This window comes from Melitaea cinxia, chromosome 20 (assembly GCF_905220565.1).
Source record: "Melitaea cinxia chromosome 20, ilMelCinx1.1, whole genome shotgun sequence".
NCBI lineage: Eukaryota > Metazoa > Arthropoda > Insecta > Lepidoptera > Nymphalidae > Melitaea > Melitaea cinxia.
The window spans coordinates 4105223-4132983 of NC_059413.1; the positions used below are offsets into that span (position 1 = coordinate 4105223).

Below are 27761 nucleotides of genomic sequence, written 5' to 3' on the forward strand. Positions count from 1 at the left end.
TTATTTAAATTTCACTTCGTTATTTTATTAGTATATATTTAAATGCAGGTTAAAAAAAATAAACACTATAAAAAGAGTCAACATTTTTTGTAATTTTTAAGTATAAATTATACAGTCATATTGCATTTAAGTGACAGTTTTAACAGTTAAACATCACGAAATAAAGTTCAATTTTATTTACAACATTAGTACAATTATTGTTATTATATGTATTTCAAGTTATTATACGTCATTGCACATTACCATTAAATAAAAGTTTAAAAAGTCAAAAACTAAACTATTTTAATGATCGTGAAAAAAAGGTACAACAAGCTATTTTACTAAACGGTAATTTTTTATATTAACCTATTATCTTGAACACATCCATATTTACAGTCTATAAGTAGAGTTACTAATACGTCAGCCGAATTTTCTATTAATAAAAATTATATTACATAAAATACATTGTGTATATATAAAAAAATATCAAGCTGTCTGATAAAATACGAATATTTAATTAACACTAATTACAATTAATGTAAGTATCAACACCATAAGTCACATTCGGTCGATATAACCATACATTTTAACATTGTAAAAACTTATAATTGAGCTAATTGGACTTTAGGCACGTGTATAATGGGCAAATCTTTCTTGAACTGTTGTATGTCTTTGATGAAATCAGCGTCGTTTTCATCTGAATCGCCCATGGAACTTTGGCTAGCACCGCTATATTGAAGAGACAAATTCTTCTGTTGACTCTCTTCTTCCTTTATTGTTTCATCTTTCGCCTTTTTATTTCCCACTATCTGTAATAAAAATTTGATGGTAAATATTTCCTAAAGCACAGTTCATTTATTTGTAAAACGATTCGTATTGTAAATATAGGTATGGTAAGTAAAACGAAACGTTTTTTAATATAGTAACCGGGATTTAACTAAGAACTATCGTTTTACAGTTTAATGCTAAAATATGCAAACACCATGTAGATCAAACCGATATAGTCTAGTTGAGATTTTAGGTTACTGTGCACAAAGTTATATTGTTTTTGGTACAAGAAAACATTTTTAATATTTTTATAAATATAAGGGAGAAATAAATGTACGCTTATCTGTAGAGCAAAAAACAACGCGTTATATTAAACTTCTAACCTTTTCCCTAAGAGGAAAAAAGGAATTTGTGTAGTAGTAGAATTCACACTAACAGATTATTGGACATTTTTGAAGTAAAACTTGTTTTCGCACGATTGACTTGGGAAGTAAGCTGGTAAATGCCTGACGTGAGCGTTACGAAAAGTGTGATCAGGCGAGGCGAACAGATGTTGAGAGGAAGATATAAGTTTGTGAAGATAGAAAGTGAGCGAGAGAGAGTTACGTTTCGTAAGTTTTACTTCAGTCAGTGTGGTCTAAAGCACACTAGATTTTTTTTTATGTGTGCATAGTTTCCATGTTAATTATAAAGTATCCAAGTATTTGCCATATTTAATAAAGTATTATATTTTTACCTGTACGGATAGTTTCCTGAAATGAGTCTGATTTCCGGTGGAGAAGTGATTGTCGATCCACTTCTTAACATCTGCGAGTCGGACTCGATCGATTGCCTCTGACTGAAATTATTTTCAAATTTAGATTTTTATCCAATTTCATATTTTGCAATATTACATCAATAACGACGACAAACCTCTATAAACAACCTCTGGAATTGATACTCTCGGTTAACTATCTCACGCCAATTTCTCTCGACCTGTAAATATAGAAAAATAGGTAAAGACAAAAAGTATATGCATAAATAATAAATATACTTTACATACTGATATAAATAATGAGGATAAGTGAAATAAACAAAAATAATAACATAATTATAGTTATTATTAAGGCCCTCATAGTACTACAGTACCATAGTACTACAGTACCACAGTACTACAGTACTACAGTACCACAGTACCACAGTACCACAGTACTACAGTACCACAGTACTACAGTACCACAGTACTACAGTACCACAGTACTACAGTACCACAGTACTACAGTACCACAGTACTACAGTACCACAGTACCACAGTACCACAGTACTACAGTACTACAGTGCCACAGTACCACGCCACGACTCAGTCGGTACCTCCTCCTTGAGCTCGTAGTCGGTGGTGTGCTTGAGCTGCGAGAGCGCCTGCCGCGCCGTCGCCACCGCGCGCTCCCCGCCGCGCCGCGTGTCGCGCGCGAACTTCTTCAGGAACGCCTCGATACGCTTGTCCACGTGCGCCACGCTGCCGACCAAACACACTTGTGTTGTTTATTCATTTATTTATAGGTTAATTATAAAAGCGACAGCCGAAGGTTGCAAAAAAAAAGCAAAGTTTTACTTAAAATTAAATTTATTACTACTAAATTATAATTAATTATTTACACGTGACAATTGTTCGATGTGAGAAACAAGAGTGACTTAAAATTAAAGATCGCTCAGTCGGAGCATCGGGTTGTTTTGGGTTCTTCGTGTTGGGTCGTTTCACACGGTGCCCAGGTGCGATGCTCAGGTGCGATGCCATGGTGGGAAAGTTTCGTAACAACCTCCGGCTACCGAGGCGAGACGTGTGAATGTTTCGAAGCAAACTCCGGTCAGCAAATCCCGGCGTAGAGCGTTTCGTAACAGGTTTCAAATTTTTTTGTGATCTATTGTTGTTTTATTTTTGTCCGATGGCAACAAATTGTACAGATATCGAGAGCGACTTCTCACGATTGATGAATGAAGTTTGCGCATTTATCGCTAAGAAGACCCCACTTCATTGTCGCACCGACTTTTCAGAACGATAACCTAAATATTAATAGAAGTATTAGGATCCTTCGGGTAGATAGATATAACTGGCTACAAAAAAGCTCAGGTCTCTGAATAGAGCTGGGGTTCGATATAGTGCCATCGTCCCGTTTCTACCATACGCTTACGTGTTCGTCGCAGAGCGTTAGGCTCAAGCGGATGACCCTTATCATTAACTTAACATCTCAAAATAAATCCTGAGGCTGAAAAGCTTCCGAAGTTGCAGAGTTTTGGTGCTAAATAGGTCACGACTGCGAAACGCGATAGTGAGTCCAATCATGCGGACTCTTTGATTGAGTCCGGTCGAAAGAATTTTAAGCACGCCACAGGCGTACAAGAAAATGCCACCCAGCTGTTATATCCTAAGAAATAGTTCCCATGAACTCTTGTACGCTTCAAAATAGTTCAGTCTTAGAAATAGTAGTCGAGATAAGTTGCGCCTGATGCATTATGTAACCCGTTTACATACAAGACTGTACAAGTGTACACGCTCATAGACGAATGGAATCGTTGAACTTAAGAATGATTTTCAGTAATTCCCTAAGGCGTAACAGCAGTCTAACAGCTGAAGTCATTAAAGTAAAATAGAGAATTTTGTACATCGTTTTAAAGCCAATATCTTGCTATCGAACGCTCTTACAGAATGCTCTTAGCATTTTAAAAACAAATCTAAGCGAAGTCAGACAATTATCCTGAAAAATACTTCTTCATGTGCTTATTTTGATTGATTATTTGGCAATCTGCATCACTTGCCCTCAGATAAAATAAAGTACTCTTATAAGCATGAAGCAATCCACGTTTCTTACTATTAGCACGTCTCGAAGTGTACTATCGATTTACAGTACACATGGAGGACCTACAGGAAAGACAAATGTGGTACAAAGTCGCGCATTTTCTTATAGTCAATACGGGCAGCGGAAAATACCCAACAATTGCATTTGACAAGATTGTCCAAAAAATTCCGAGTTGCAGACAAAATGTTTAATTTATTAATTTAATATTTTTTTTTAATCAAAACTAATGTCAGCTTCTTCCAGTTGAAAGACGCGGTGATAGAAGGGCGTTAGAGTCAGTGTCAGTAAACGCCGCGTTGGCACAACGGTCACAGCCATGGATTGTATCTGTTGCGCTGGCAGTTGCGGGTTCGATCCCCGCACATGACAAACATTTGTATTGGCCATACAGGTGTTTGCCGTGGTCTGGGTGTTTGTGCAGTCATTGTGGGTTCCCACCGTGCCTCGGAGAGCACGTTAAGCCGTGGGTCCGGTTGTTATCATGTACACCTGATAGCGATCGTTACTCATAGTAGGAGATATATCCGCCAACCCGCATTGGAGCAGCGTGGTGGATTAAGCTCTGATCCTTCTCCTACATGGGAAAAGAGGCCTATGCCCAGTAGTGGGATATTACAGACTGAAGCGTAGAGTCAGTGAGAAATTCATAGGGCGGTAATAAGTGGTATCAGATGTGTAAGTTGATTTAAGAATTCAACGAATGTTCCCAGTAAGTTTGGAATCATCCTTGACTCTATTGTTTCTTGATAATGTCAAACCAAAGCTGCATACCAAAAAAAGAATCCTTTCAGCCAGTAGTAATGCAGGCTAGGGGCCAGTATACTTTCAAAGTTTGTACCACGCTAGTCTGCAACAACTATGTTTTCGAAGGAGTTGGCGATCGGGATAGTCGGTTATTAGTACATGCTTGTTTACTCAATACAATCCAACATCACTTCTTATGCTCTTACTACTTACTGTGAGCCTACATTTCAACGAAAAATACTGGAGATAGTGGATACAGTGATCGGCTTGGTTACGATACCGGTCTACAGAGCTTGCTGACAGCCCGCATGCTTCCTCATCCAGTGCCAGATCCAGATATACCTTAACAACGCCCCAGTAGTGTTACACATTTTCTGTGTCTTGTATCAAGTATTTTGAATGAATAGACGCTCGTTGATGGCTCATATTTTTCGAGCAGCGCCGTTATTGCACGGTTTTGCTTTACCTGAGTCGCCTTTCAGATACACTTGGCACTTTTAGGTACATGGGTCCTATTCTATTCTCTTGAGAATCACACAGCACCATTATTATTTTATAGTATTACCATCAGTGATACAGAATTTTAATTTCAATGAATCTCACCTGAATTTGTCGACTTGCGTATTCACTGTCACAGAGAAGCCGAGCACACCAAAGGTGTACCTCATCATGCTGAAGACGCTGTATCCGAGTTGCTCCTTGGTGCGTAACACGTCAAACACAGGCTCCTCCATCATCGTCTACAAAAGGAAAGTCTTTATCAGCTAGACGTCTTATTCCCTTCGATATTTATGGCAATTTTTTCGCTATTATTAAGTCTAGAGCTCTATGAAAATTGTAAATTTTCAAAACAGAACTAACATATTCCAAGATTGTCATCCAAGGAAACAACGTCAGGTTGTTTGCGAAGAAAGAAAGAAGGTGAATATAATAGCAGAATCAGCCAGAGAAGTCAAGAACTTGACAAAGATATATGATATTTATATTTATATAATATGTATTATTTCTATGTATATTTATAAAAAAAAAAAGTTATAACAGCCGGCACCCGACCTGTAACACAAGCATTCAAGTTGCTTACCATAGGAACAGACGACCGTGTGTGTATGTTATAAGAAATTTATTTATTATTATTATTTATAAAGACGGCTGACTTATTGATACCAGATTCCTATAAGAAAACGACCTATTTTCGATTGTTCATGAGCAAAATGAAACGTTTTTCGAATATAGGAACAGGTCTTAAATGACTCACCATGACGACCTCGAGTGTGGCGGTATCTGCGGGCGTGGCAACGCTACCTTGGTAGTAATTGGTAATGATGCTATTAGTGGACGCGCGGTTGAAGCTTGCCACGCGGGCCTTGCGCTCGCCCAGCGGCAACTGGTGCACTGCGATCTACAAACGAGACACCGGCTTAATCTTTCTTATGTAGAGCCGAGTTTTCACATTGGAATATATGGCTCGAATGAAAATTTTGTCATTGAAATACATAGTTTTGGATGGTTTTTATTAGTCGTTGTATAGATAAAATAGAATAGAATGTGTTGTTGCTTATAATTATAACAGCTTGATGATTACTCATGAAACAAATGTACGCATATTATTGGACAATTTTTATCGTATGCTCTGTTACATATTTTTGGACGACTGATTTGATAAACTGAGTTATTGGATCATGTGGCTCGAGTGAAAATGAACAGTCACTAGACCACATGGGTCAAGCGAAAATAAACCTAGTCAATGAAGGACATAGCTCGAGACTGTGACATAGTTGTGAACATGTGTTGAACTGGTGTTTAGAAACTTACCTCAATGGAATAGATAATGCAGAAAAAACTCTTTTAATCATACTTGAAAATTAATATATCAAGGTAATATTAGTGCATATTAGTAATAACTTAATATTATCTTCTTACTTCAGGGAATTCGTTCTCCGCCAGCGGTTGCCATTTGATGGTTTCCAGTACGTTTTCGGATATTTGGATGGCTTCGTACCAAGGCATATTTCCTTGTATCAGCACCTATAGGAAAACGTTAAAAATATTTCTTTTATTTGAATTTTAAGCAAATTATATTTTGCGGTTAAGTATATAACAAATTATTTTACCTGTACATATAATTTGTCCAGTAGTTTTTCCGTAAATTCTTGAAGCTCTGACAAAGTTATGTCATGTATTACAGCTGCTTTGTCACGCGGCGATATATACGGCTCTAATAGAATATCCATCCGGACATCCCTAAAATATTAAGTTGTATACATTTTAAACTTTCAAAACTACTTGAATTGATAAATTGCTAAGTTTTTTTTTAAGCGACTATATTCGGATTTTCATTGAACAACTTAACTTTAAGAAATATTTTATAATATCTTTGAGAAATATTTGTGTTACCTTTGATCACTGACGAAATTTGCAAATTTTTTATAATAGTTTTATATTTAGTCCCTAAGGGAGTACCTGCAATCTTAACACTCTTTATATACCACAACCAGCCACCGGTCACAAGTTTTCGAATCCTCTACAAAAAGGAACTACAAACAGAAATTTCCAAAATGGTCGACTTTGATCCCTTATGATCCAAATCTGTGTATTTTTTATCAATAGGAAAAACCAACTAGAGACAGAATTTCAAAGCTATTTATCTTTGAGGTGTCCAGAGGAACAAAATCAAGTTCACAAAAGGGTTTCTTGCCCAAAACAATTTGGTAATCTCTGTTGTACTATATACGCAGAAGATGTAAACTCACACAGAACACGTGATTTAGGCGCGCGCGCACGTCCCGCACGGCCAGGAACAGCGCGGGCAATATACTGAGGGCGTAAACATAGAGGCGGGGGACGTACTTGGCCAACTTGACGGGCTTGATGAGCACGTTGTGGTAGAGGCGCGCGCGCACGTCCCGCACGGCCAGGAACAGCGCGGGCAATATACTGAGGGCGTAAACATAGAGGCGGGGGACGTACTTGGCCAACTTGACGGGCTTGATGAGCACGTTGTGGTAGAGGCGCGCGCGCACGTCCCGCACGGCCAGGAACAGCGCGGGCAATATACTGAGGGCGTAAACATAGAGGTGGGGGACGTACTTGGCCAACTTGACGGGCTTGATGAGCACGTTGTGGTAGAGGCGCGCGCGCACGTCTCGCACGGCCAGGAACAGCGCGGGCAATATACTGAGACGTAAACATAGAGGTGGGGGACGTACTTGGCCAACTTGACGGGCTTGATGAGCACGTTGTGGTAGAGGCGCGCGCGCACGTCCCGCACGGCCAGGAACAGCGCGGGCAATATACTGAGGGCGTAAACATAGAGGTGGGGGACGTACTTGGCCAACTTGACGGGCTTGATGAGCACGTTGTGGTAGAGGCGCGCGCGCACGTCTCGCACGGCCAGGAGCAGCGCGGGCAATATACTGAGGGCGTAAACATAGAGGTGGGGGACGTACTTGGCCAACTTGACGGGCTTGATGAGCACGTTGTGGTAGAGGCGCGCGCGCACGTCCCGCACGGCCAGGAACAGCGCGGGCAATATACTGAGGGCGTAAACATAGAGGTGGGGGACGTACTTGGCCAACTTGACGGGCTTGATGAGCACGTTGTGGTAGAGGCGCGCGCGCACGTCTCGCACGGCCAGGAACAGCGCGGGCAATATACTGAGACGTAAACATAGAGGTGGGGGACGTACTTGGCCAACTTGACGGGCTTGATGAGCACGTTGTGGTAGAGGCGCGCGCGCACGTCCCGCACGGCCAGGAACAGCGCGGGCAATATACTGAGGGCGTAAACATAGAGGTGGGGGACGTACTTGGCCAACTTGACGGGCTTGATGAGCACGTTGTGGTAGAGGCGCGCGCGCACGTCCCGCACGGCCAGGAACAGCGCGGGCAATATACTGAGGGCGTAAACATAGAGGTGGGGGACGTACTTGGCCAACTTGACGGGCTTGATGAGCACGTTGTGGTAGAGGCGCGCGCGCACGTCCCGCACGGCCAGGAACAGCGCGGGCAATATACTGAGGGCGTAAACATAGAGGTGGGGGACGTACTTGGCCAACTTGACGGGCTTGATGAGCACGTTGTGGTAGAGGCGCGCGCACACGTCCCGCACGGCCAGGAACAGCGCGGGCAATATACTGAGGGCGTAAACATAGAGGTGGGGGACGTACTTGGCCAACTTGACGGGCTTGATGAGCACGTTGTGGTAGAGGCGCGCGCGCACGTCCCGCACGGCCAGGAACAGCGCGGGCAATATACTGAGGGCGTAAACATAGAGGTGGGGGACGTACTTGGCCAACTTGACGGGCTTGATGAGCACGTTGTGGTAGAGGCGCGCGCGCACGTCCCGCACGGCCAGGAACAGCGCGGGCAATATACTGAGGGCGTAAACATAGAGGTGGGGGACGTACTTGGCCAACTTGACGGGCTTGATGAGCACGTTGTGGTAGAGGCGCGCGCGCACGTCCCGCACGGCCAGGAACATGGCGGGAGACAGCGCGCCGGTGCCCTCCCGCAGCGAGCGGCTCACTAGCGCCACCAGCAGCTACCAATCATACTCATTACTACTTCCACTCACAGGGAGAGGCCGCCTACTCGTCACCACCGATTTTACTTTAAATGTTTAAATATTTCGGCTTCTTGGGGTTCAATTTATTTTTGCTACCTTGAGGTTTGCTAAATAAATTAAAATCCGTGTCGGTACTTGATATGATATTAAAAAATTGTTTAGAATTTCCTAATGTGTGGGTAACACAAAAATAAATCGTAAGAATTAAAAATAGCATGGTGTCGTCTCCTGTCAAAGAATTCATTGTAATGTGAAACTTTGAATAGTTACGAGTGCTGTAAAGGACTCACTATAGACGGCGCCACGGTCGCTTAGACCGGGTATAGAATCATCATATCGAAGGTTTCGATCTGGCGGGTACATCGTTCCATGGCTTAGTTGGCTATAGCACCGACACGGTAAGTCGGAGATGCAGGTTCGATCCCCGCTGGAACGGACGATTTTTGATATGATATTAAAAAATTGTTTAGAATTTCCTAATGTGTGGGTAACACAAAAATAAATCAGTGAACAAACGTCTGACAGACAGCGCTCTTTATGTTTGTGAGACTCTATCGAGGTAAGGTGTGTTTTTACTTTTTTTTTATTTTTAACTTTTTGTTCAGTTTTTCTTTTCACTTTATCACAAATGCGCTTATGAATCCCGCGATAACATCTTCTCTCACCACCATGGGTAGACTGGTAGAGATCTCTTACAGAGATAAGTTCGCCCTTGCCAACATTTTTTTGTAAAAAATGACTTGTAATTATGATTTTTTTTAAAGTGCAATAAAGAATATATAAAAATACATATATTTTATATAAAACGCGATCAGTACAGAAGGTTAGAGGTAAGGAGAACCGTCTCATATGGGAGAAAGTTGAAAAAGTACGGCTGCAACTAGTTTTATTGTACGCGTAGGACCACTTGGACTTATACTTCGACATAGGGAAACGCCTGTGTATGGCTACTCGCCTCCGTGTTGCTCTATGGAATAAAGGTTGGAGTACCTACCAGAATAGTACTGGAGTCTGAAAAACTTATATGCACATAGCTGTTGTAGACGGAGTGAAGGTTGTCACATTCAAATATTTAGAAAAAATTAAGACTAGAGTAGTTAGTGAAATGCCAATGTGCAAAACCTCAACAAAATAAAATATTTCTGTGAGAAACTGAGGTAGGGCACATCAGGAAATTTCCTGCTCAAAATATGGAACAACCCGACTGGGGTGATAAGTCTTCGGGGTCTTCGATCTTACAGAATATCTATCACAGCTAAATAATACTGTTTTCAAGCAGTGTTGAGTTCCTTTTGGTGAATAAATTGACCAGAGCTCCTGGGGAGATTTGGGGATAGAGTCGGCAGCGCGCTTGCGATGCTTCTGGTGACAGACGTCTATAAGCTACGGTAATTACTTACCATAAGGTGAACTGTACACTTGTTTGTGATACCATAGCGCCACCCTTATTGGACGCCTTTTTACGGATACTTTTTCAAACACAGAGATGGTTCACCTTACTTCCATAATATAACCAAAGAAAATGTTTTTCAAATTTGTATAGATTTTTTTTTATATTAAAAAAAAACAATGCATAGTGCAAGGAACATTCCTTGACTTCACAAACTTTTAGCAAACTGTAAACTTATTTATATTATTACTTATATTATAAATTGTTTTTTCATTAACTTACGTTGTATTCCTTATCGATGTAATTAATTAGTCGGTTTTTTTTCCATTGCTTACAAACAATGAATTTAGGATATATAGAATATAATAAACGTTTTCCAAGGGCGCAGTTATACCACCTAGCACCGCATGAAAGGCTAGTTATATTACTACTTCTATTTCTACTCCTATGTACTGTATGAATTTCATGCCAACTTACCAGCAAAATAATAAATTCATAAGATGGAGTACTTACGTGTAAATTTTGATTGTAGCCGGTAACTTTTAATGTCAGCCCTTTGTCAGAAACGTATAGGTAATGATTGAGGTCAGCCATGTTTGCCGGATATACATCTTCCTGTGAAAAATGATCACTTATTAATTACACTAATATAGTTCGCGTCATGTAAAAAGAACGCTGGCCTTGAAGCTGCACAGAAGCGATTTATCGGTCTATTTGGTGGTAAGGGGTAGGGGACGGGAGTGTTTATCACGTGTTGCATGCTTGCCGGTGTGCTATTGGTTGGACAGTTTAACGTCGACTCAAAATACTATCGCGCACAAAAGTTTTAAATTACGAAATAGTTTTACATAGAGAAGTGAGAAATATTATTTATAATATATAATTCGCGTCATGTAAAAAGAACGCTGGCTGTCAAAATGCGCACAGGCGATTTACAGTGTTGCCAAATCTTGAAAAAACTTTTTCGTACTGTCCATTTTTTGGAACAGTCTTATTTGGTAAACAAACCACTGTCAATCGTAATTCATGTTTTTTTCGCATTTATCACTCACTTTCACAACACATTAGCATACGGACATTTGTAAAACTCCATTTACTATTTATTTCACTAAAAAACAAATATCAATTTATCATTTTAAACACATAAAAACTATCAAGATACGAATATCGAAAGTACAGATAATTAATATCTTTGAATACGACATTTCAATAACTAAAAATTTGTTATTGCTTTTGTTTGAAAAAAAAAATTGTAATTTTGTAAAGTGATAATTATTATACTTATTTAGTCTAAATTATACGCACTGGTATTTATAGTATTTTTTAATGTACCTACCAATAACCATTATACGAAGCTGCGAGTGAAAGCCTGATTAAAAAATAAAACAGTAGTACTTTTGTGCGCGAGTATATCCATGCGCAAACGCACCCCCTCCAGTTTCTTTCAGCGTTCTTTTTACATGACGCGAACTATACACACGATTTTACTCACGTTTGAAATTATGTCAATTGTTCTCCTACCCTGATCCTTTCTGTAATATTTATATCCTGTGTGATGTGTCTACACACATAAGGTTATCATATTGATAGAACTTTTTAAATTAATTCATTAGTCCAAGTTATTGATTAAATATAAATATTAATTGACAGGTCTTTTCTCTTTATAACATTAGCAGAAATGTCAAAAACAGATTTAAAACATTTTTTATGCTCACATATGTTTTGGTTATATTAAAGTGTAACAATTATTGTGTTAAAAGTTAAGCGCAAAACCTGACGCCATTGCCTAGCAAATATTTTATAATAAAATTACCTTTAGTCCTTGTTGTAGTACATCAGTCCAGAGGTCAATCAGACACGCACTGAAAATTTTGTTAAATTAATATGAATTTACTATGTCGTACTTTATTTTTCTAGAATATTATTTAATCAGTATATTTAGTATAGTTTTTTATTTCACGATGAAGGTTTGACTTTGGTTGTTGTTAACCGTGCACATATTCATTGTGTTAGTGCGCGTAGGCGACGGGAGCGCTCAATGTGTTGGGTCCGAGCAAGATATCTACACAAAGTACCGTCGGCGAGGCAGCTTATCGCAGAAAATTCGTCAATACTGATACGCTACAGCCTGTAATATCCCACTACTGGGAATAGGCCTCTTTCCCCATGTAGGAGAAGGATACAATACTGATATAACATTTTTTTTATTTAATGTGGTAGAATTAGTTGAAACTTACTAATTTCGTTTGGTTTGATTTTAGGGTCGAAACAAAATAGCTAGTATACATATATCGCACCTTCGGTGCAACAAAGTCACAATTCAGGACACTTTTTTTGTTATGTCTTTTATTAGGACTTTTTGATAATTCAGTATAAGATTTTTAAACTATAGCAAAGAAAATAAACTATTAATTTTATAAAGATTTCAAACCTACCATAAATAGTAATCCAGAAATGAGGAAATAAATGCGAAAAAAAATTAAAAGTCCTTTCCCCTAAAAAATAAGAAATGAGCTATTGTAACTTTGTTACACCGAAGGTGCGATATATGCGTGTATATTTTTTGAAGTCGGGCACAGCAGGATATATCCTGCCTAGGTGCCTTACAGCCGATCATAGCTAAATAATACTGCTTTCATATAGATAGTATTGGGTGTGTGTATGCGCGTGCGCGTGTGCGTGTGCGTGTGCGTTTGAGTGTGAGTGTGAGTGTGAGTGTGCGTGTGCGTGTGCGTGTGCGTGTGCGTGTGCGTGTGCGTGTGCGTGTGTGTGTGAGTGCAAGTAGAGAAGCACACACTCGCGTGGAGATCGCAGACTGAGAGGCGTGATGAAGTAGAAGTAGAGCAGCGCGGTGGGCAGGCGGAACTTGAAGTCCGGCTTGTACCACAGCTCGTAGTGGCGACTCTTGCGGAGCAGGTTGGGCTGGTCCAGTCTGGAGAGTCAAACATATACAAGCTTCTAAACTTTCTCGGTCACTATAAACACTTCTGACCGACGATCACTCTGATCGACGGGATTTACCGCGATTATTATTTAGAAACACGGATATAGATAGATATAAGCCCATCTGTTTCTAATGTTATCAAGTTATTTTCTAATGTTTACGCGAATTTTCCTTCCTTTACCGCAACCATGGCCACGGTCACAGGTTATCAAATTAATTAATGTGGGGAGTTGTAATATATATATATATATATATATATATATATATATTACAACTCCCCATATATATATATATATATATATATATAGGTAAAACTTAATGAAAACAGTAAGCAAACATTTTGTTAATGTTATTTTTGTAATGTCTTGTGTATCATCTACTGGTAATCCATTAAAAATAAAATAACCGACCATCCATCAATCCACACACATATTTGTGTATATAATATTGATAGAAATGTAAATAACTCACCTAAAGTTATTAACAGTAGCTATCAACTCTCCTTGAGACAATACTTTGGTGGTCTTCTCGTCTGGAGGTGTTTTCTTATTTATGTCTTTAATTGAACTATTCTTGAGATCTATCCCAAGCCTCTCAGCCTCCTCTTCATAGGGCAGTGCAGGTGGTAGCAAGTCAAAGTTTGTGGTAATATATATGTTTTTCTCCGGTAAATAGAAATCTGTGAAGGGCTCCACTGACGACCATTTCTCGAGCCAGGCTGCTGGTTTGTCTAAAAATTTAAGAATGCAACTTAGTGTAGGTGTGTGCTTTTTTTTAAATAATATGTGTACTATTCTTAATTTTAATTTAATTTTTGGGGGATTATCACTTGGGGTAAATTCTTGCTCTGATTGAGACTTTGGGTTGGACACTTTAAATAATCTATTTATAAAGGGTTAACGGTTACAAAGTTACATTTTAGATCTTTGAAATCTGTTTATATATGTGATTGTTTTTTTGAATCACTACTGAAATAATGAGATAATGTTAAAAAATTAACAAGTTAATAAGCCATATCCACACTATGTGTAAGACAATTAATAAAAGAATCATTTGCAATCGGCCAAGTTAAGGCTCACACAGACTATAAATAAAATGCATACTAGAAGTGGATGCACTTAAAATATTAAATAATAATATATGCTTGTTGTTACATGCTTGTTCAGTTCAGTTCAGTATAGGAGATGTTTATTTCCTTTGAATTTAAAAATAATAATTCCTCACCGATTCTTTTGTATTCAGTACCAAACCACTCCTCCTTGGAATCATACTTTATGGGAACAGAGTGCTTGTTGGACAGTATCATGACATTCACCATATCAGCAGTCATGCAGTCCAGTAGTTCCGTGATACCCTGTTAATGTAAAATTAATATTTATTAAGAACTTTATGGTATTTTACAAATAACATACGTTCGTCAATGAAACACAAGTGAAATAGGCATAATTTAATTATAATAATGTCTGACAATGTTCATATTATTTGGTTTTTCTGTGGCAGTGTGGTATATAAAATATCTAGGAATTTTCTTTTATGATGTTATATTAAATTTTAAGACCATAGTTATCTACTATAAATAGACATTCTGATTTTTTTTGTATCTGTGTTAAATAAAACAGTAACATTCACATATACAGACACATAATCTACCTCGGCTCAACTACACTTACTCAGCTCCCTATATTACAAACTCTAAAACCATCTGAATCAATAAAAATAGTTTACCTTAGGATCAAACTTGTAGTAAAGCTTGTCGCCAGTAATGTAGTGCTCCGGCGGGAAAAAGTGCATATTTTCAGACAGGGTTTCTACATAATCTGAAGGCTGGGACTCCGTCTCGAAACGGAAACTTGTCTCTTCTATCGTCTGTAATTAACATTGAATTAGTTACATACGAATTAATACTCTTAGACTTCAAGACAAAGCCAGTACTGCGGTCACCAACCCGCCTGCCCAGCGTGGTGACTATGGGCAAAACACATGAGTTCACGTTATTTTTGGCGTCAACTTGTGGAGGCCTATGTCCAGCAGTGGACTGTATAGGCTGTAATGATGATGATGACTCTTAGACTTCTAAATACATCGCCGGTTCGATCATCGCAAGTGTCAATTATATATAGGTATAATATATCTTTTGTTTTATTACTTACCTTTAATTCTTTGTATATTCTTTCTGAGGGCCCAATTTTCTTTAGCATGTGGATGTAAGAAAATATCGCTTCAAGAACCTGTAATCATTTTTGATATTAGTTTTATTGACGATGCGTTGTGTGTACAGTAGTAGCCTAGGACAGATGCGCTAGGATTAGCAGAGTATTCTTATTAAGTAAGTCTTTAATAAATTATTTATGGAGGCCTATGGCCTATGTGCAGTGGACTGTATAGGCTGTAATAATAATAAAATTATTTATAGTTAATGAAAAGCTGTAGGTATCGGCAAGGACAGTGATAATTATTACCGATAATAGAGTGGATGAGTCTCAAGCAGAAAATAGATTTTTTCCGTAAATAAATAATAATTTAAAATATTTGGTGCTCATTAAATTGTTAATAGTCATTAAATAGTTAAGTGAAGGTCAGCGCTCAATATCTGAATGTAGATCCGCTAAGCTAGGTCAACAGTTAGTCATTTAAAGAACTGTCAATCATTTAAAATTTAGTCATGTCTTGCATGAAATATAACTGGAAATATAACTCAATCAAAACCACATGTCTAAGCATTAATATAATACTTAGAAATGGTATGTATTGTATATGTTTTTAATTAACGCCTCTGGCTTGAATCCACTGTATTTTTTAACATTATTTATACTTTATTTTCTATTATTTTTGTGCCATCCTTAAAAAAAAATGTGTATGTTACCTCGTCAACGTGATCCAGTCCGTCTTTAGTGAGTACAACGTGTACGGAGAACAAACTATACATGGAGGTATAATCAATACCGCTTTCAGTGTTTCCCGTGTAGATGCCAAGCGCCCATACTCTGGAAATTTAAACAAAATATAAATTACGTAGAGCATATTTTTATTGTGATACAATCGGTGCGTTAACAGAGACGTAGCCGAGAGGCATAAAGGAAACATAGAGGGCGCTGTGCCACACGTTTATCTACAAACCCAAAATATGACTATCTAAAATTTTTTCTTCTAATAATTTAAAAGGAAATATTCAATGATAACTCACCTATACATAGACCAGAGAGATTTTAGTTCATTCGTAAATTCATTAAGGGATTTTATTTCATTCATAAATACGTAAACTTCCTTTTTGTTTTAAAATTTTCCTCTACACAACTACATTAAAAAAATACAGTCGAATTGACAGCCTCCTCCTTTTTTTGAGGTCGGTTAAAATTTGTATGAATGGTGTGATATTCAATATATGACAATATAATACGCAAAATTCACTTACTTATTCCGCAAATACGAGAGTAAGCTACCTTTGCCTTCGTGGCCCAGTAGGTAGGCTATATACTGATGGGGTTTTGACTCGTATTCCGACAGCAACGATCTCATGCACCATGTTAAATGCACCTGAAGTAATAAATGAATTTTATTTTACATTTACAACGCTCATATCGGTTTAGTTTTGATTTTTTATCGTAATTTTGACATATGGTGAAATGTTCTGATAAAATTATTTCTGTTGTTTATTATTTAAAGTTATATACATTTTCGGGTTTTACTAGCAGTGGCTCACAATTGCATACGCATTTGAATCTAATCTACGGAGACTGTACACTTTTTAGGTGTAAAAAGTATAGCATTGTGCTATTTCAAACTGACTTCTAGCACTTTACACCAAGCATCAATACCCGGCATTATTGGCAGTGGCAAACACGCAGCTTTTACTCAAGATTTATAAAATCCTCCTACGAGATTCCTACTACGAGTCTGGGCGTAATAGTCATTTAGTTACCTATCTTAGAAACAATCAAACACATATACGCTTGCTAAATAAAAATAGTTCTATAATGGATCTGGATTAATTTTAGCGTACTAAATTTATTCCAGATCCGTTCAAGTGTTCTGGAGAAACTAAACAACAAAAAATCCAATACAACTTTTTGCATTTATAGAATAAGTAAACTTACTTCAGTAGTATCACTGACTGGTTTCACGTAGAAAATACTCTTGAACTCCGGTAAAACCATCTCGGGTTTGAAGGCATACTCTGTAAAATCGTCGGCCGGCAGTTTGTTAGTAGGTATTTGTCCAAACGTATTTATAACGTATTGTTCTAGTGCCGCAAGGTCCATTCGAGCCTGGAAGATTTTACAATAAATGTAAACATTAAAAATCTTATTTTATTACTAAAGGTTTATCATGATTATCAAAAGTTTAGCAATAAAGATAATAATGGTTTAATTACACGATTTAATTTGAAAATTAATTTTATTTTATATTACATACATATATCTAGTTTTAGTTACCATATATTATATTTAAACATAAAGGATTGTTCATATCAAGATTTCGACAAAATAAATTTTTAACAACTGCTATTATTAATTTAAAATAGATGCAACAGATAGAAAGGTTCCAGGTTGGAACTTATGGAACCATTGGAACAGTTGGAACTTATGGAACGGTCGGAACGTGCGGAACGGGTGGAACCTGCACGGCGACGGTCATGCGGTGCGCGCTGTAGTGGCGGCGGCGGAAGGCGTGCGCGGCGGCGTGCAGCGCGGCGGGCTCGGCGCGCAGGCTGCGCTCGTCGCCCCACGTGTTGGAACTTATGGAACGGTCGGAACGTGTGGAACGGGTGGAACCTGCACGGCGACGGTCATGCGGTGCGCGCTGTAGTGGCGGCGGCGGAAGGCGTGCGCGGCGGCGTGCAGCGCGGCGGGCTCGGCGCGCAGGCTGCGCTCGTCGCCCCACGTGTTGGAACTTATGGAACGGTCGGAACGTGTGGAACGGGTGGAACCTGCACGGCGACGGTCATGCGGTGCGCGCTGTAGTGGCGGCGGCGGAAGGCGTGCGCGGCGGCGTGCAGCGCGGCGGGCTCGGCGCGCAGGCTGCGCTCGTCGCCCCACGTGTTGGAACTTATGGAACGGTCGGAACGTGTGGAACGGGTGGAACCTGCACGGCGACGGTCATGCGGTGCGCGCTGTAGTGGCGGCGGCGGAAGGCGTGCGCGGCGGCGTGCAGCGCGGCGGGCTCGGCGCGCAGGCTGCGCTCGTCGCCCCACGTGTTGGAACTTATGGAACGGTCGGAACGTGTGGAACGGGTGGAACCTGCACGGCGACGGTCATGCGGTGCGCGCTGTAGTGGCGGCGGCGGAAGGCGTGCGCGGCGGCGTGCAGCGCGGCGGGCTCGGCGCGCAGGCTGCGCTCGTCGCCCCACGTGTTGGAACTTATGGAACGGTCGGAACGTGTGGAACGGGTGGAACCTGCACGGCGACGGTCATGCGGTGCGCGCTGTAGTGGCGGCGGCGGAAGGCGTGCGCGGCGGCGTGCAGCGCGGCGGGCTCGGCGCGCAGGCTGCGCTCGTCGCCCCACGTGTTGGAACTTATGGAACGGTCGGAACGTGTGGAACGGGTGGAACCTGCACGGCGACGGTCATGCGGTGCGCGCTGTAGTGGCGGCGGCGGAAGGCGTGCGCGGCGGCGTGCAGCGCGGCGGGCTCGGCGCGCAGGCTGCGCTCGTCGCCCCACGTGTTGGAACTTATGGAACGGTCGGAACGTGTGGAACGGGTGGAACCTGCACGGCGACGGTCATGCGGTGCGCGCTGTAGTGGCGGCGGCGGAAGGCGTGCGCGGCGGCGTGCAGCGCGGCGGGCTCGGCGCGCAGGCTGCGCTCGTCGCCCCACGTGAAGGTGCGCGCCGGGTGCCCCGCGGGGAACAGGCTCGCCAGCAGCTGCTCCTTGCGGTTTGAGTCCGACGGCGACGCGATCGAGAACTCTGCCACATGTTACACTATCGCTTAATTTATGTTGTAATGAAATTACATGTGGCATATTCAGACTTTAAGTAAAATATGAAAAACTACGCAGATGATTTTAACCATTCTATATTTTATGACGTGGATTTTGACTAATATTTTTAATACAATAATGTCGCGAGTATATTTTTAATCATTACATATGGTTATATCTAGTATTCAGTAGTATTTTTTTTGTCTTTAAAATTTAATTCTCTTTTAAAATTTATATTTGCAAGATCGTATTATTAATTAAACACTTTTATTTGTGTATACCTGACTGTATCGCCTCTTTTTCCCTCTGCATGGCCTCTTTCTTCATGAGCGGACTAACGAAGAACTGACTGAATATGTCCATCGCGTGGGGCAGATGCTTCTCTTGAATCTCGAAGTAGAATGTTGTTAACTCGCAGTCCGTAGACGCGTTGTCGGAACCCCCTTTTTTCTATAAAAAATATATTTTAAAAAAATATTCCTATGTCTTGCAGTACATTAAAATTATCTTAAAAGGAATAAGACCTTCCCTTATATTAAAGACAAGTAAAGGATTTCTCAGAATATTAAATCGGAAAAATATTTGACCACTTTATTAATTCTATATAGGTGTTTTTGTAATTACCTTAATAAATGAGTCAAACTCATTCTCCTTGGGATACTTCTCGCTGCCCATAAAGACCATGTGTTCGACGAAATGCGCCAAGCCCTGTATGTCCGGAGGGTCGCTGTAGCTGCCCACTCCGACTGAAAGCGCGCATGCTGCCTGTTAACAATATTAATACTGGTTTATAATATGTACTAGCGGACCCGACGGACTTCGTTCTGTCAAAAAGATTTGGAATGTGGCAGTTTTTTGTTCCTACCTATTTTATAGTCGGTGCAAAAAATTCTCCTGACCAGAACCGTCACCCTGATGATAGGGTGGTGTGTGAGGTTCAGCTCGGGTGACCAAAGTATCTTCGCTTCCACGTAATTTGGCCACCCTTCTATGACCGACTTAAAAACCCCGACTCCGATGTCTGCTAGAGAGCTTCAAACTAAGAGGCGAACTTAGGGTTCAAACCTAATTGGAAAATAATCTAAAGGGACAGTGGGAACCTAAAGGTGACAAATATTTAAAAATCGTGTGCCTCAATGACATAACATAGAGATAGACTTGTTATTTATTAACCGACGTGATTGTATTTAAAAGTGGCGCAAGTCTACGTCACATAACGCGTGACGCGTCGTGCCCGATCGCGCCGATTTGCTCCGATCGTGACGTGATATTAAATTAATAATTAAAGATAATAAAACCCCTTTTTAACGTGATTTGTTTGACGGGTGTAATGACTTGAAAACTAATGCATTTTATGTCGCGTGCCGAAAATAAAACAAAAGAAATAATATCGCGAAGCCAACCAAAATAAAAATCAGTACTAATAATCTATAGCTCTTACAGTTTTTGACTATTCAATTTGGTGGGGTTCGCGATATTATCACTTTTGTTGAGTTTCAGAACGCAACATTAGATCGTCCAACGCGAACACGCACACTGTTTTGATAGATATGATTGAATTTGTACTTTGTGCAGCGATAATAAAGTGCAAATTGACTCTTTGACGTTAGGAACACACCTACATTGCTTAGACAACAGTGAGTGCTTGTAATTTAATATGAACTTTATTGAATAACAATAAAGTTCAAATTGACTCTACATTTTAGTTAGAAAACGTTTGTATGGAAAAAAGAAAAGGGCTGTTTTTAGGGTTTTCCCGAAAATTATTCGCAATTTTCTCGCCGTAAAAACCATCTTTAGACTTCAACGAACATTTAAAAAAAGAATTGTTAAAATTGGTCCAGGCCTTGTTGAGTTATGCGCTTACTAACACATTTTGCGATTCATTTTTATATTATAGATTATATTACCTATGTATATGAAATAAAAAAGACATGCATATTAATTAGAAATATCGAGTATCGAGTTTATGTTTTGTTAATAAAGAAGTCGGTCTATGAAACTCGTTCTTATCTCCTCTTAAAAAAGAGGTTCTCAATTTGATTGGTTTCTTTTTTCAAAATCTACTAAATACTTTTTGCGTTATGCCAAATAATGCGTATCTAATTAACTGTTTTGTCGACTACCTGCGTCGTATTACTTGTCGGTGGATTTGAAATCGATTTTTTTTTTGCTCTCAAGCAAACACTATTATTTGTTATCGAACGAAATCCTAATTAAAATAAAACAAACAAATTAGAAGTAGTTAGTTAGTCTATTCAAAAAATATATATTATTTTATTAGAATTCAACAGTATAATCTATATATTAATACGTGAAGCAAAAACTTTGTATCCCTTTTTACGATAATTGTGAGGACGGAGGAGTATGAAATTTCATACACTTATTCATATTGAGGACAGAAAGGATATTTTTTTTAATTATGTATAAAAAATAATATAAATCCCTAATGCATTTTACGAAGTTTCGATTGGGAGGAAATTGGTCATGAAAATCTGTCATTGGCTCCCGGACCACATAGTCTTTGACAACAGAACCTTACTAATTTTGAAACTTGTAATTTAAATTAATTATGGTCGAATTTCGATCACTGGGCGACCACTAGTATTAAATAATTCTGAAAGTCCCTAAATTCTATTAAATTCATTCCTATCAATAGGAATGGGTGTCTTTAAATCTTATATTTACGTCCAGATCTGGTACAAAACGAAATACCTTAACAGACTACAATAAATCGCTTCTTAGAAATACAATGCTATATAGTAAAATAGTCTTAACGAGGCCGACTAGTATAAAAACGATCTAATTAACATAAGCTCTTCTAAACACAATATCAACTTTTATTGTTTACTTTTTCTATATACATTACTTAGTCTAGAACTAAAATATTAAAACAACGATAACAGAAAAAAAAATAACTACATAAGGCGACCTTATCGCTATAAATCGTAATATGTACGTATGTATGGTACGCTATGATAGTAAAAGTGGACATGTCGGTGTTAACACCTCATACCGTGTCAAGTGAAAGTTGGGTTAGTAATATCTTGCATCGTTTCCTAGTGACTAGATCAAACGTACTCTTCATGAATCTAAACATATTGCGTCTTTGTCGACAGCCCTGTTAAAGGTATGAAGTGTTAGCACGATACAAAAAAAAAAAACTACTAGGTACAAACAGGGACGGATATTGGAGGTGCAACTCTAGAACAGTGAGGAAAGGGCGCCTACAAAAGATGTAAATGTAAATAGGACGACGCGCTGACGCAACGATCACAGCACTGGTTTGTGGGTGTTGCGCTGGCGGTTACGGTTTCGATCCCCGCATATGACAAACATTTATATTGGTTATACAGATGTTTGCTGTGGTTTGAGTGTTTCTCCGAGGCACGGTAGGGAGACCCACAAGGACTGTACTCTTTGTGGGTCTCCCCACCGTGCCTCGGAGAGCACGTTAAGCCGTCGGTCCCGGTTGTTATCATGTACACCTAATCGCGATCGTTACTCATAGTTAGTATATTCCCTATATATCCGCCAACCCACATTGGAGCAGCGTGGTGGATTAATCTCTGATCTTTTTCCTACATGGGAAAAGAGGCCTATGCCCTGCAGTGGGGTATTATAGGCTGAAGCGAAATAGTTCGGAGGGTCAACAAAATTTTCCGTTTATTTTTGCGTCATTCACAACAAGACTTGAATCCGATAGCTTAATTAACATAATTAATTATATTACAATAAAGAGAAAGTTGCCTAACTACAAACTTTAAATTGATGCCAACTAGAAATTTAAATATTTTGGTTATTTGGTTTGGTTTCATTCATTTAAATAAACAGTAAATATGAAAATATTAAAAACTGTATAAAAAAACTATCGAGGTTAACTAACCGTGTAAATAATAATACTACTGCTATTTCACATACATATGTACCTACTAGCACTAGTCTACATAATATACATTATTATTTTTTCTAGTTCTGTTGTGTATGGATGTAGTATTAAAACACATTCCCACAAAATCGAGGCAAAAAACTTCATAAAAACGTGAATTACTGCACATATTTTATGATAAATAGCCTGACTTCAATTACATTTAGAAATAAAGTAGTACGATTTTAAATCTATACAAATAAATAAATAATAAATAAATTTGGAGTGTCTGTTTGTTATATAAAATTAACCGCTTTTTACTAAGTGCATATGAATGTATATACGATACATATACTAAAATAACATTTTTTACAGTTTTGTCTGTCTGTTTGTTTGTTTGTTCTGGCTATCTCTGAAAGGGCTGGACTGATTTTGACGGGACTTCCACTAGCAGATAGTTGATGTAGTAAGGAGTAACTTAGGCAACTTTTATTTTATAAATTTATTTATTTTATAACTCTGCGAACTGAACAATAACTTTTTTGTTAAATTCCACGCGAACGAATTCGCGAGCACAGCTAGTGTTCCATATATTAACAGCATATTCCGATTATTACAAATCGTTGTTTTCATTAGAAAGCCTATTTTACTCTTTCGATTGCTCAAATCGTATGGCCTTCCTTTGGTCTGGACATCGATTAAAACAATATCGTTTATTTCCGTTAAGTTGTATTCTAATTTATATGTAATTATTTAATGTAAATATCATTACTTGTATATAGCAAATTTTACCCTTATTTATCTCTTATTTTTTCTTTATATCAAAATCAAGCCTATTATGGGCTTCCCGTGGGGCATTTCCATTAAAAAAAATACAGCATTAAATAAGAAAGAATAGACTTAGAAACATCCCACAGCTGGGCAAAGGTCTCTTCTTCATATTGGAGGGATTGAATGTTAATCAAATACAAGTATTATATGTGTATTCACTCCATAACAAGTACCTCAACGCAACACTACTGCGAATTGGCGGATAGCTTTCCAACCATAAATTACTATCAAATGCTTATGATAACAACCGAGCCCGACGACTTGACGTGCAATCCGAGACAAGGTGGTGGGAATACTTTCAAGGATATACACCAACAACATGGGCGTAACCAGAATTTTGTGAGGTTTGGAAACTCAATAAATCGTAGAAATTAAAAAAATCTTTTATTATCTACCTATATCTCAAATTACCCTATTAAAATCTAAAATATTTATTAGTCTTGAGTCAGAGAGGGAAATGCCTCACCTTGCCCCACTGTGGGTACGCCCTTGACCAAGAACAAGAAAAAAATATTTATATCCATAAATACCAACAACCACCACCTACTAGACTGTTACATTAAAAGAGTTGTCAATAAAAATAATAATATTCAATTTCTTGCTGACCTAAATATTATAACGTTTATATAATAACACAAGTTTTATTAACAAGTGAATGAAAAACGCAAACATTCGTACATACTGTCTCGATCTGTTTAACTTTTAGGTAACAAAGTAAATAACAGTGCCGGTTAACTGATAGAACACAATACACTCAATAACAAATAATTACAACGAAGTAACTAAAAAAATCAAAGTGTGTAATTTTACGTGATTTGACGAAATTTCTGTCCAATTCTTCTTGTTAACTTGTTAAAACATTTAATTTAGTTAAAAGTTAAACTGACGAAATTCGTATCGACTTTTTTTTCAAACACATTATTTTTTTTAAGTATTTTTCTTTTTAATACCAACCTTGTCTTGAAAATAACGATTTTTTTTTTAAATTTGATGTAAGTCCAAAAGTCCGAAGTTTTTATTTTTATTCATATAGAAATTACATAAAAATAAGATAGATATAGATATAGCTAGAAGAATATTAGCTTATTCGGCAGACGTTGCCTTGTTTTGCGAACTGTCCACAATACATGAAAAATAGCCTTTCTGCTAAGTTTTCTTCCCTTATTATTGCGTAAGAATCTTCTACAATACAATTATAAGAAAATTCAAAAAAAAAATTGATGTATGAAAGAGGTAAATCGTTCTCAAGTTATGGTTTGACCAACGAAAATTGGGATTAATTTTATACAAGTATGTACTACTTTTAAAGACATTTCGGCTGAAAAACTACTTTAAGTCTACTACTAATTACTTTTAATTTTAAAATCTCCAAATCCCTCGAACTACTTACAATATCACGTCAATTGTTTATAGATTAATATCTCCACTATTAGACTATTTCAAAATTAAATCAGTCTAACTTAAAGTAAAACCCCCAAGACTGAGAAAACAAAACAAAAAACGGTAAAAATTTCTATAGAGATCCACTATTTTTTTTTTTTTTTTACATATTACGTGTATTTATTTTTTGTCTAACGTGCAATTTCTAAATCTAAAAAACAACCAACAAACAGGCTACAACCTGAATTTTGTAATGAATAAATGGAAAGTATCACAATACTTAACTTTCCAAAATTTAACAAGATTATACATGTATTTGAAATCATACTTTAAAATTTTCAATATATTTGCACAAAATAAAATGTACTTGATTTTTTGTTATGGGGGGTTATTCTAAAACCTCACCAGATATCACGGAGGGGTAGGGGGTTAAAAAGTTATTGAAAACATTACATGATTAATGCTTTAAGTATTTGAAGTCTGATATGATCGATTTCTTGTATATCCCAATCATACAACACATTCCACAATTTAATATAGCCTATAAGTCCTGCTGAGGCCTCAAATTTATACTTCAGTATGAAAATATGAATAGTGTAGATAAGTATAAAAAAATTTGTTCCATATAAGACTGGTGCTTTACAATTTTAATCTGAATTTTAAAAAATATATGTCATTGTGTAACACTATTAAATTTTTTTAGTAAGTAATTTCCCACGCAAAATAGGCGCACTGAGACGTCGAGTTGCGGAGAATAGCCCGTGAAAAATCAATCAATCAAAACACTATTAAATAATGTTAAATAGAAATCGGTAACGTTAGACCTGCAACAACAATAACTCTGACCATGGGCACTGTGACGGTTGTTATTGTATTTTTATTTCATGGTCATCATTGCAACACAAATTATTTTAGTGGCAAATAATTTAAACTCATTTACGTTAAATAAAAATATATATGTGATATATGATATATATTTTTGACCAAGAGTTAATTGCTTTACATTTTTATTTTGATAATATAGTTTTTATCTTTTATCATAATATATATCCTTAGTTACTTAACACAATTATTATTATATATTATAAAAATTAAAATGTATTAATATATGTTAATTGCAATTAGAATTTCATAAGCAATTAAGTTTTTTTTAACAAAATATACAAAAAACTAATTAATGAAATATACTAACTAGTTTTTCCTCATCTAATTCTGAGCGTCTTTTGGCACCATGCTGGTCACTGGCTGCAGACTGGACTGACTTACTGCCATCACTCTCAGACCCGGAACTCACTTCAGAGCCACTTGTGTCGTCTTCACTTGACATGTTCTCGTCACTAACAAACTGCCGACTGGGATCTGATATGAGCAGCGCTGTTAGACCGTTCTCTAACCTTATAGTCCTAAAGTAATTTAATAATTTATAAATAAATAAAACAAAAAATTATATTAATTAAACTATTTGTATCTACTTATTCTAAATTATCACAATATAATATTATTACGATACTTCTTCAGAACTATTTAAATTTTGAATGATATACATTATTTTATTTTTATATAACACAACATATTTATTTATTTATTTATACTTCATTGTACACCACAACTACATTTTAAACAATAAACACATTTAAAAACATTTACAGACTGTGAAGTACAATGGGCGGACTTATGGCTAGTTAGCCATTTCTTCCAGACAACCCATATATACCACCACCTACATATTATGACCTAGCTTGATTTTTTTTTAGTACTATACTGTTAATAACTTTTAAATCTCCATCGCTGGTCAACAAAGGCGTTGAAGTTTAATTTTAGACAATGCTCCGCTGTTTTTGTTTTAGCTGGTCTTAGAAAGGATATACAGTGGTATCACTGCGGCAGGGTCATGTATTCTCCTATTTTAATAGAAAATAAATAAATAAAAGCTTACTTGTAAAGTTTCTTATCAGAAGGAGACTTGATAGGTTCAGGAAGAACCTCAACTTTCTCTTTCCTACTAGTCATGGTAACAGAGTTATGGGGGCGATTCTTTGAAGCTTTTACTTCAGGTTTAAATTTTGGAGCTCTATGAAAACCACTTCTTTTAGACATTTTAGCTGTAATATTTTTTGTCCGCAAGGAGCCAGATGTTATTTGAAATTGAATGAATGTGAACAAAAATTTTGACATTTATAGCATTTTTTGGTTGTTGTTGTTTTAAAATTTATCCCCAATAGGGAAAGGCAAAGGACTATAATCCATACAGCCTAGTCTGAATTTGTAAGTTTCGTTCTGATATATCAAAAGGCCGGAGCCAAGTCTGAAGTAACTTTATTGTTCTTCTGATTCGATGACTGGTAGAGTAAGGCCGAAACCAAGTCTGAAATTTGCATTTTTTGGTTCAATTGACAAACATTTGTCACTTTGACACTTTGATGGTGTTTCCGTGTTTTACACTGCTAAACCCAAGCTAAACGTAATCATGAATGCTTTGAATTTAATTCTGTGTGGATTTTTACAATTCATCGTTAAACATACAATATGGACTTTAGCATAATT

At 37.8% G+C, this 27761-nt stretch overlaps 1 protein-coding gene across 1 annotated transcript; it reads right to left on the minus strand.

The window, feature by feature from the left end:
• Positions 1-72: 72 nt before the first annotated feature.
• Positions 73-27393, minus strand: LOC123663202 (nardilysin-like). Its single transcript, XM_045597898.1, has 25 exons — positions 27154-27393; positions 26410-26620; positions 22155-22259; positions 19763-19903; positions 19420-19588; positions 18925-19124; positions 17317-17487; positions 16635-16756; positions 16086-16206; positions 15373-15450; positions 14948-15088; positions 14447-14576; positions 13694-13952; positions 13076-13210; positions 12092-12140; positions 10792-10893; positions 8731-8864; positions 6437-6566; positions 6246-6350; positions 5581-5724; positions 4929-5065; positions 2098-2242; positions 1660-1722; positions 1484-1585; positions 73-788 (listed from the first exon to the last, which is right to left on the minus strand). The coding sequence occupies exons 1-25, from the start codon at positions 27390-27392 to the stop codon at positions 582-584; spliced, it is 3540 nt and encodes a 1179-aa protein (XP_045453854.1). The 5' UTR covers position 27393; the 3' UTR covers positions 73-581.
• Positions 27394-27761: the final 368 nt, after the last annotated feature.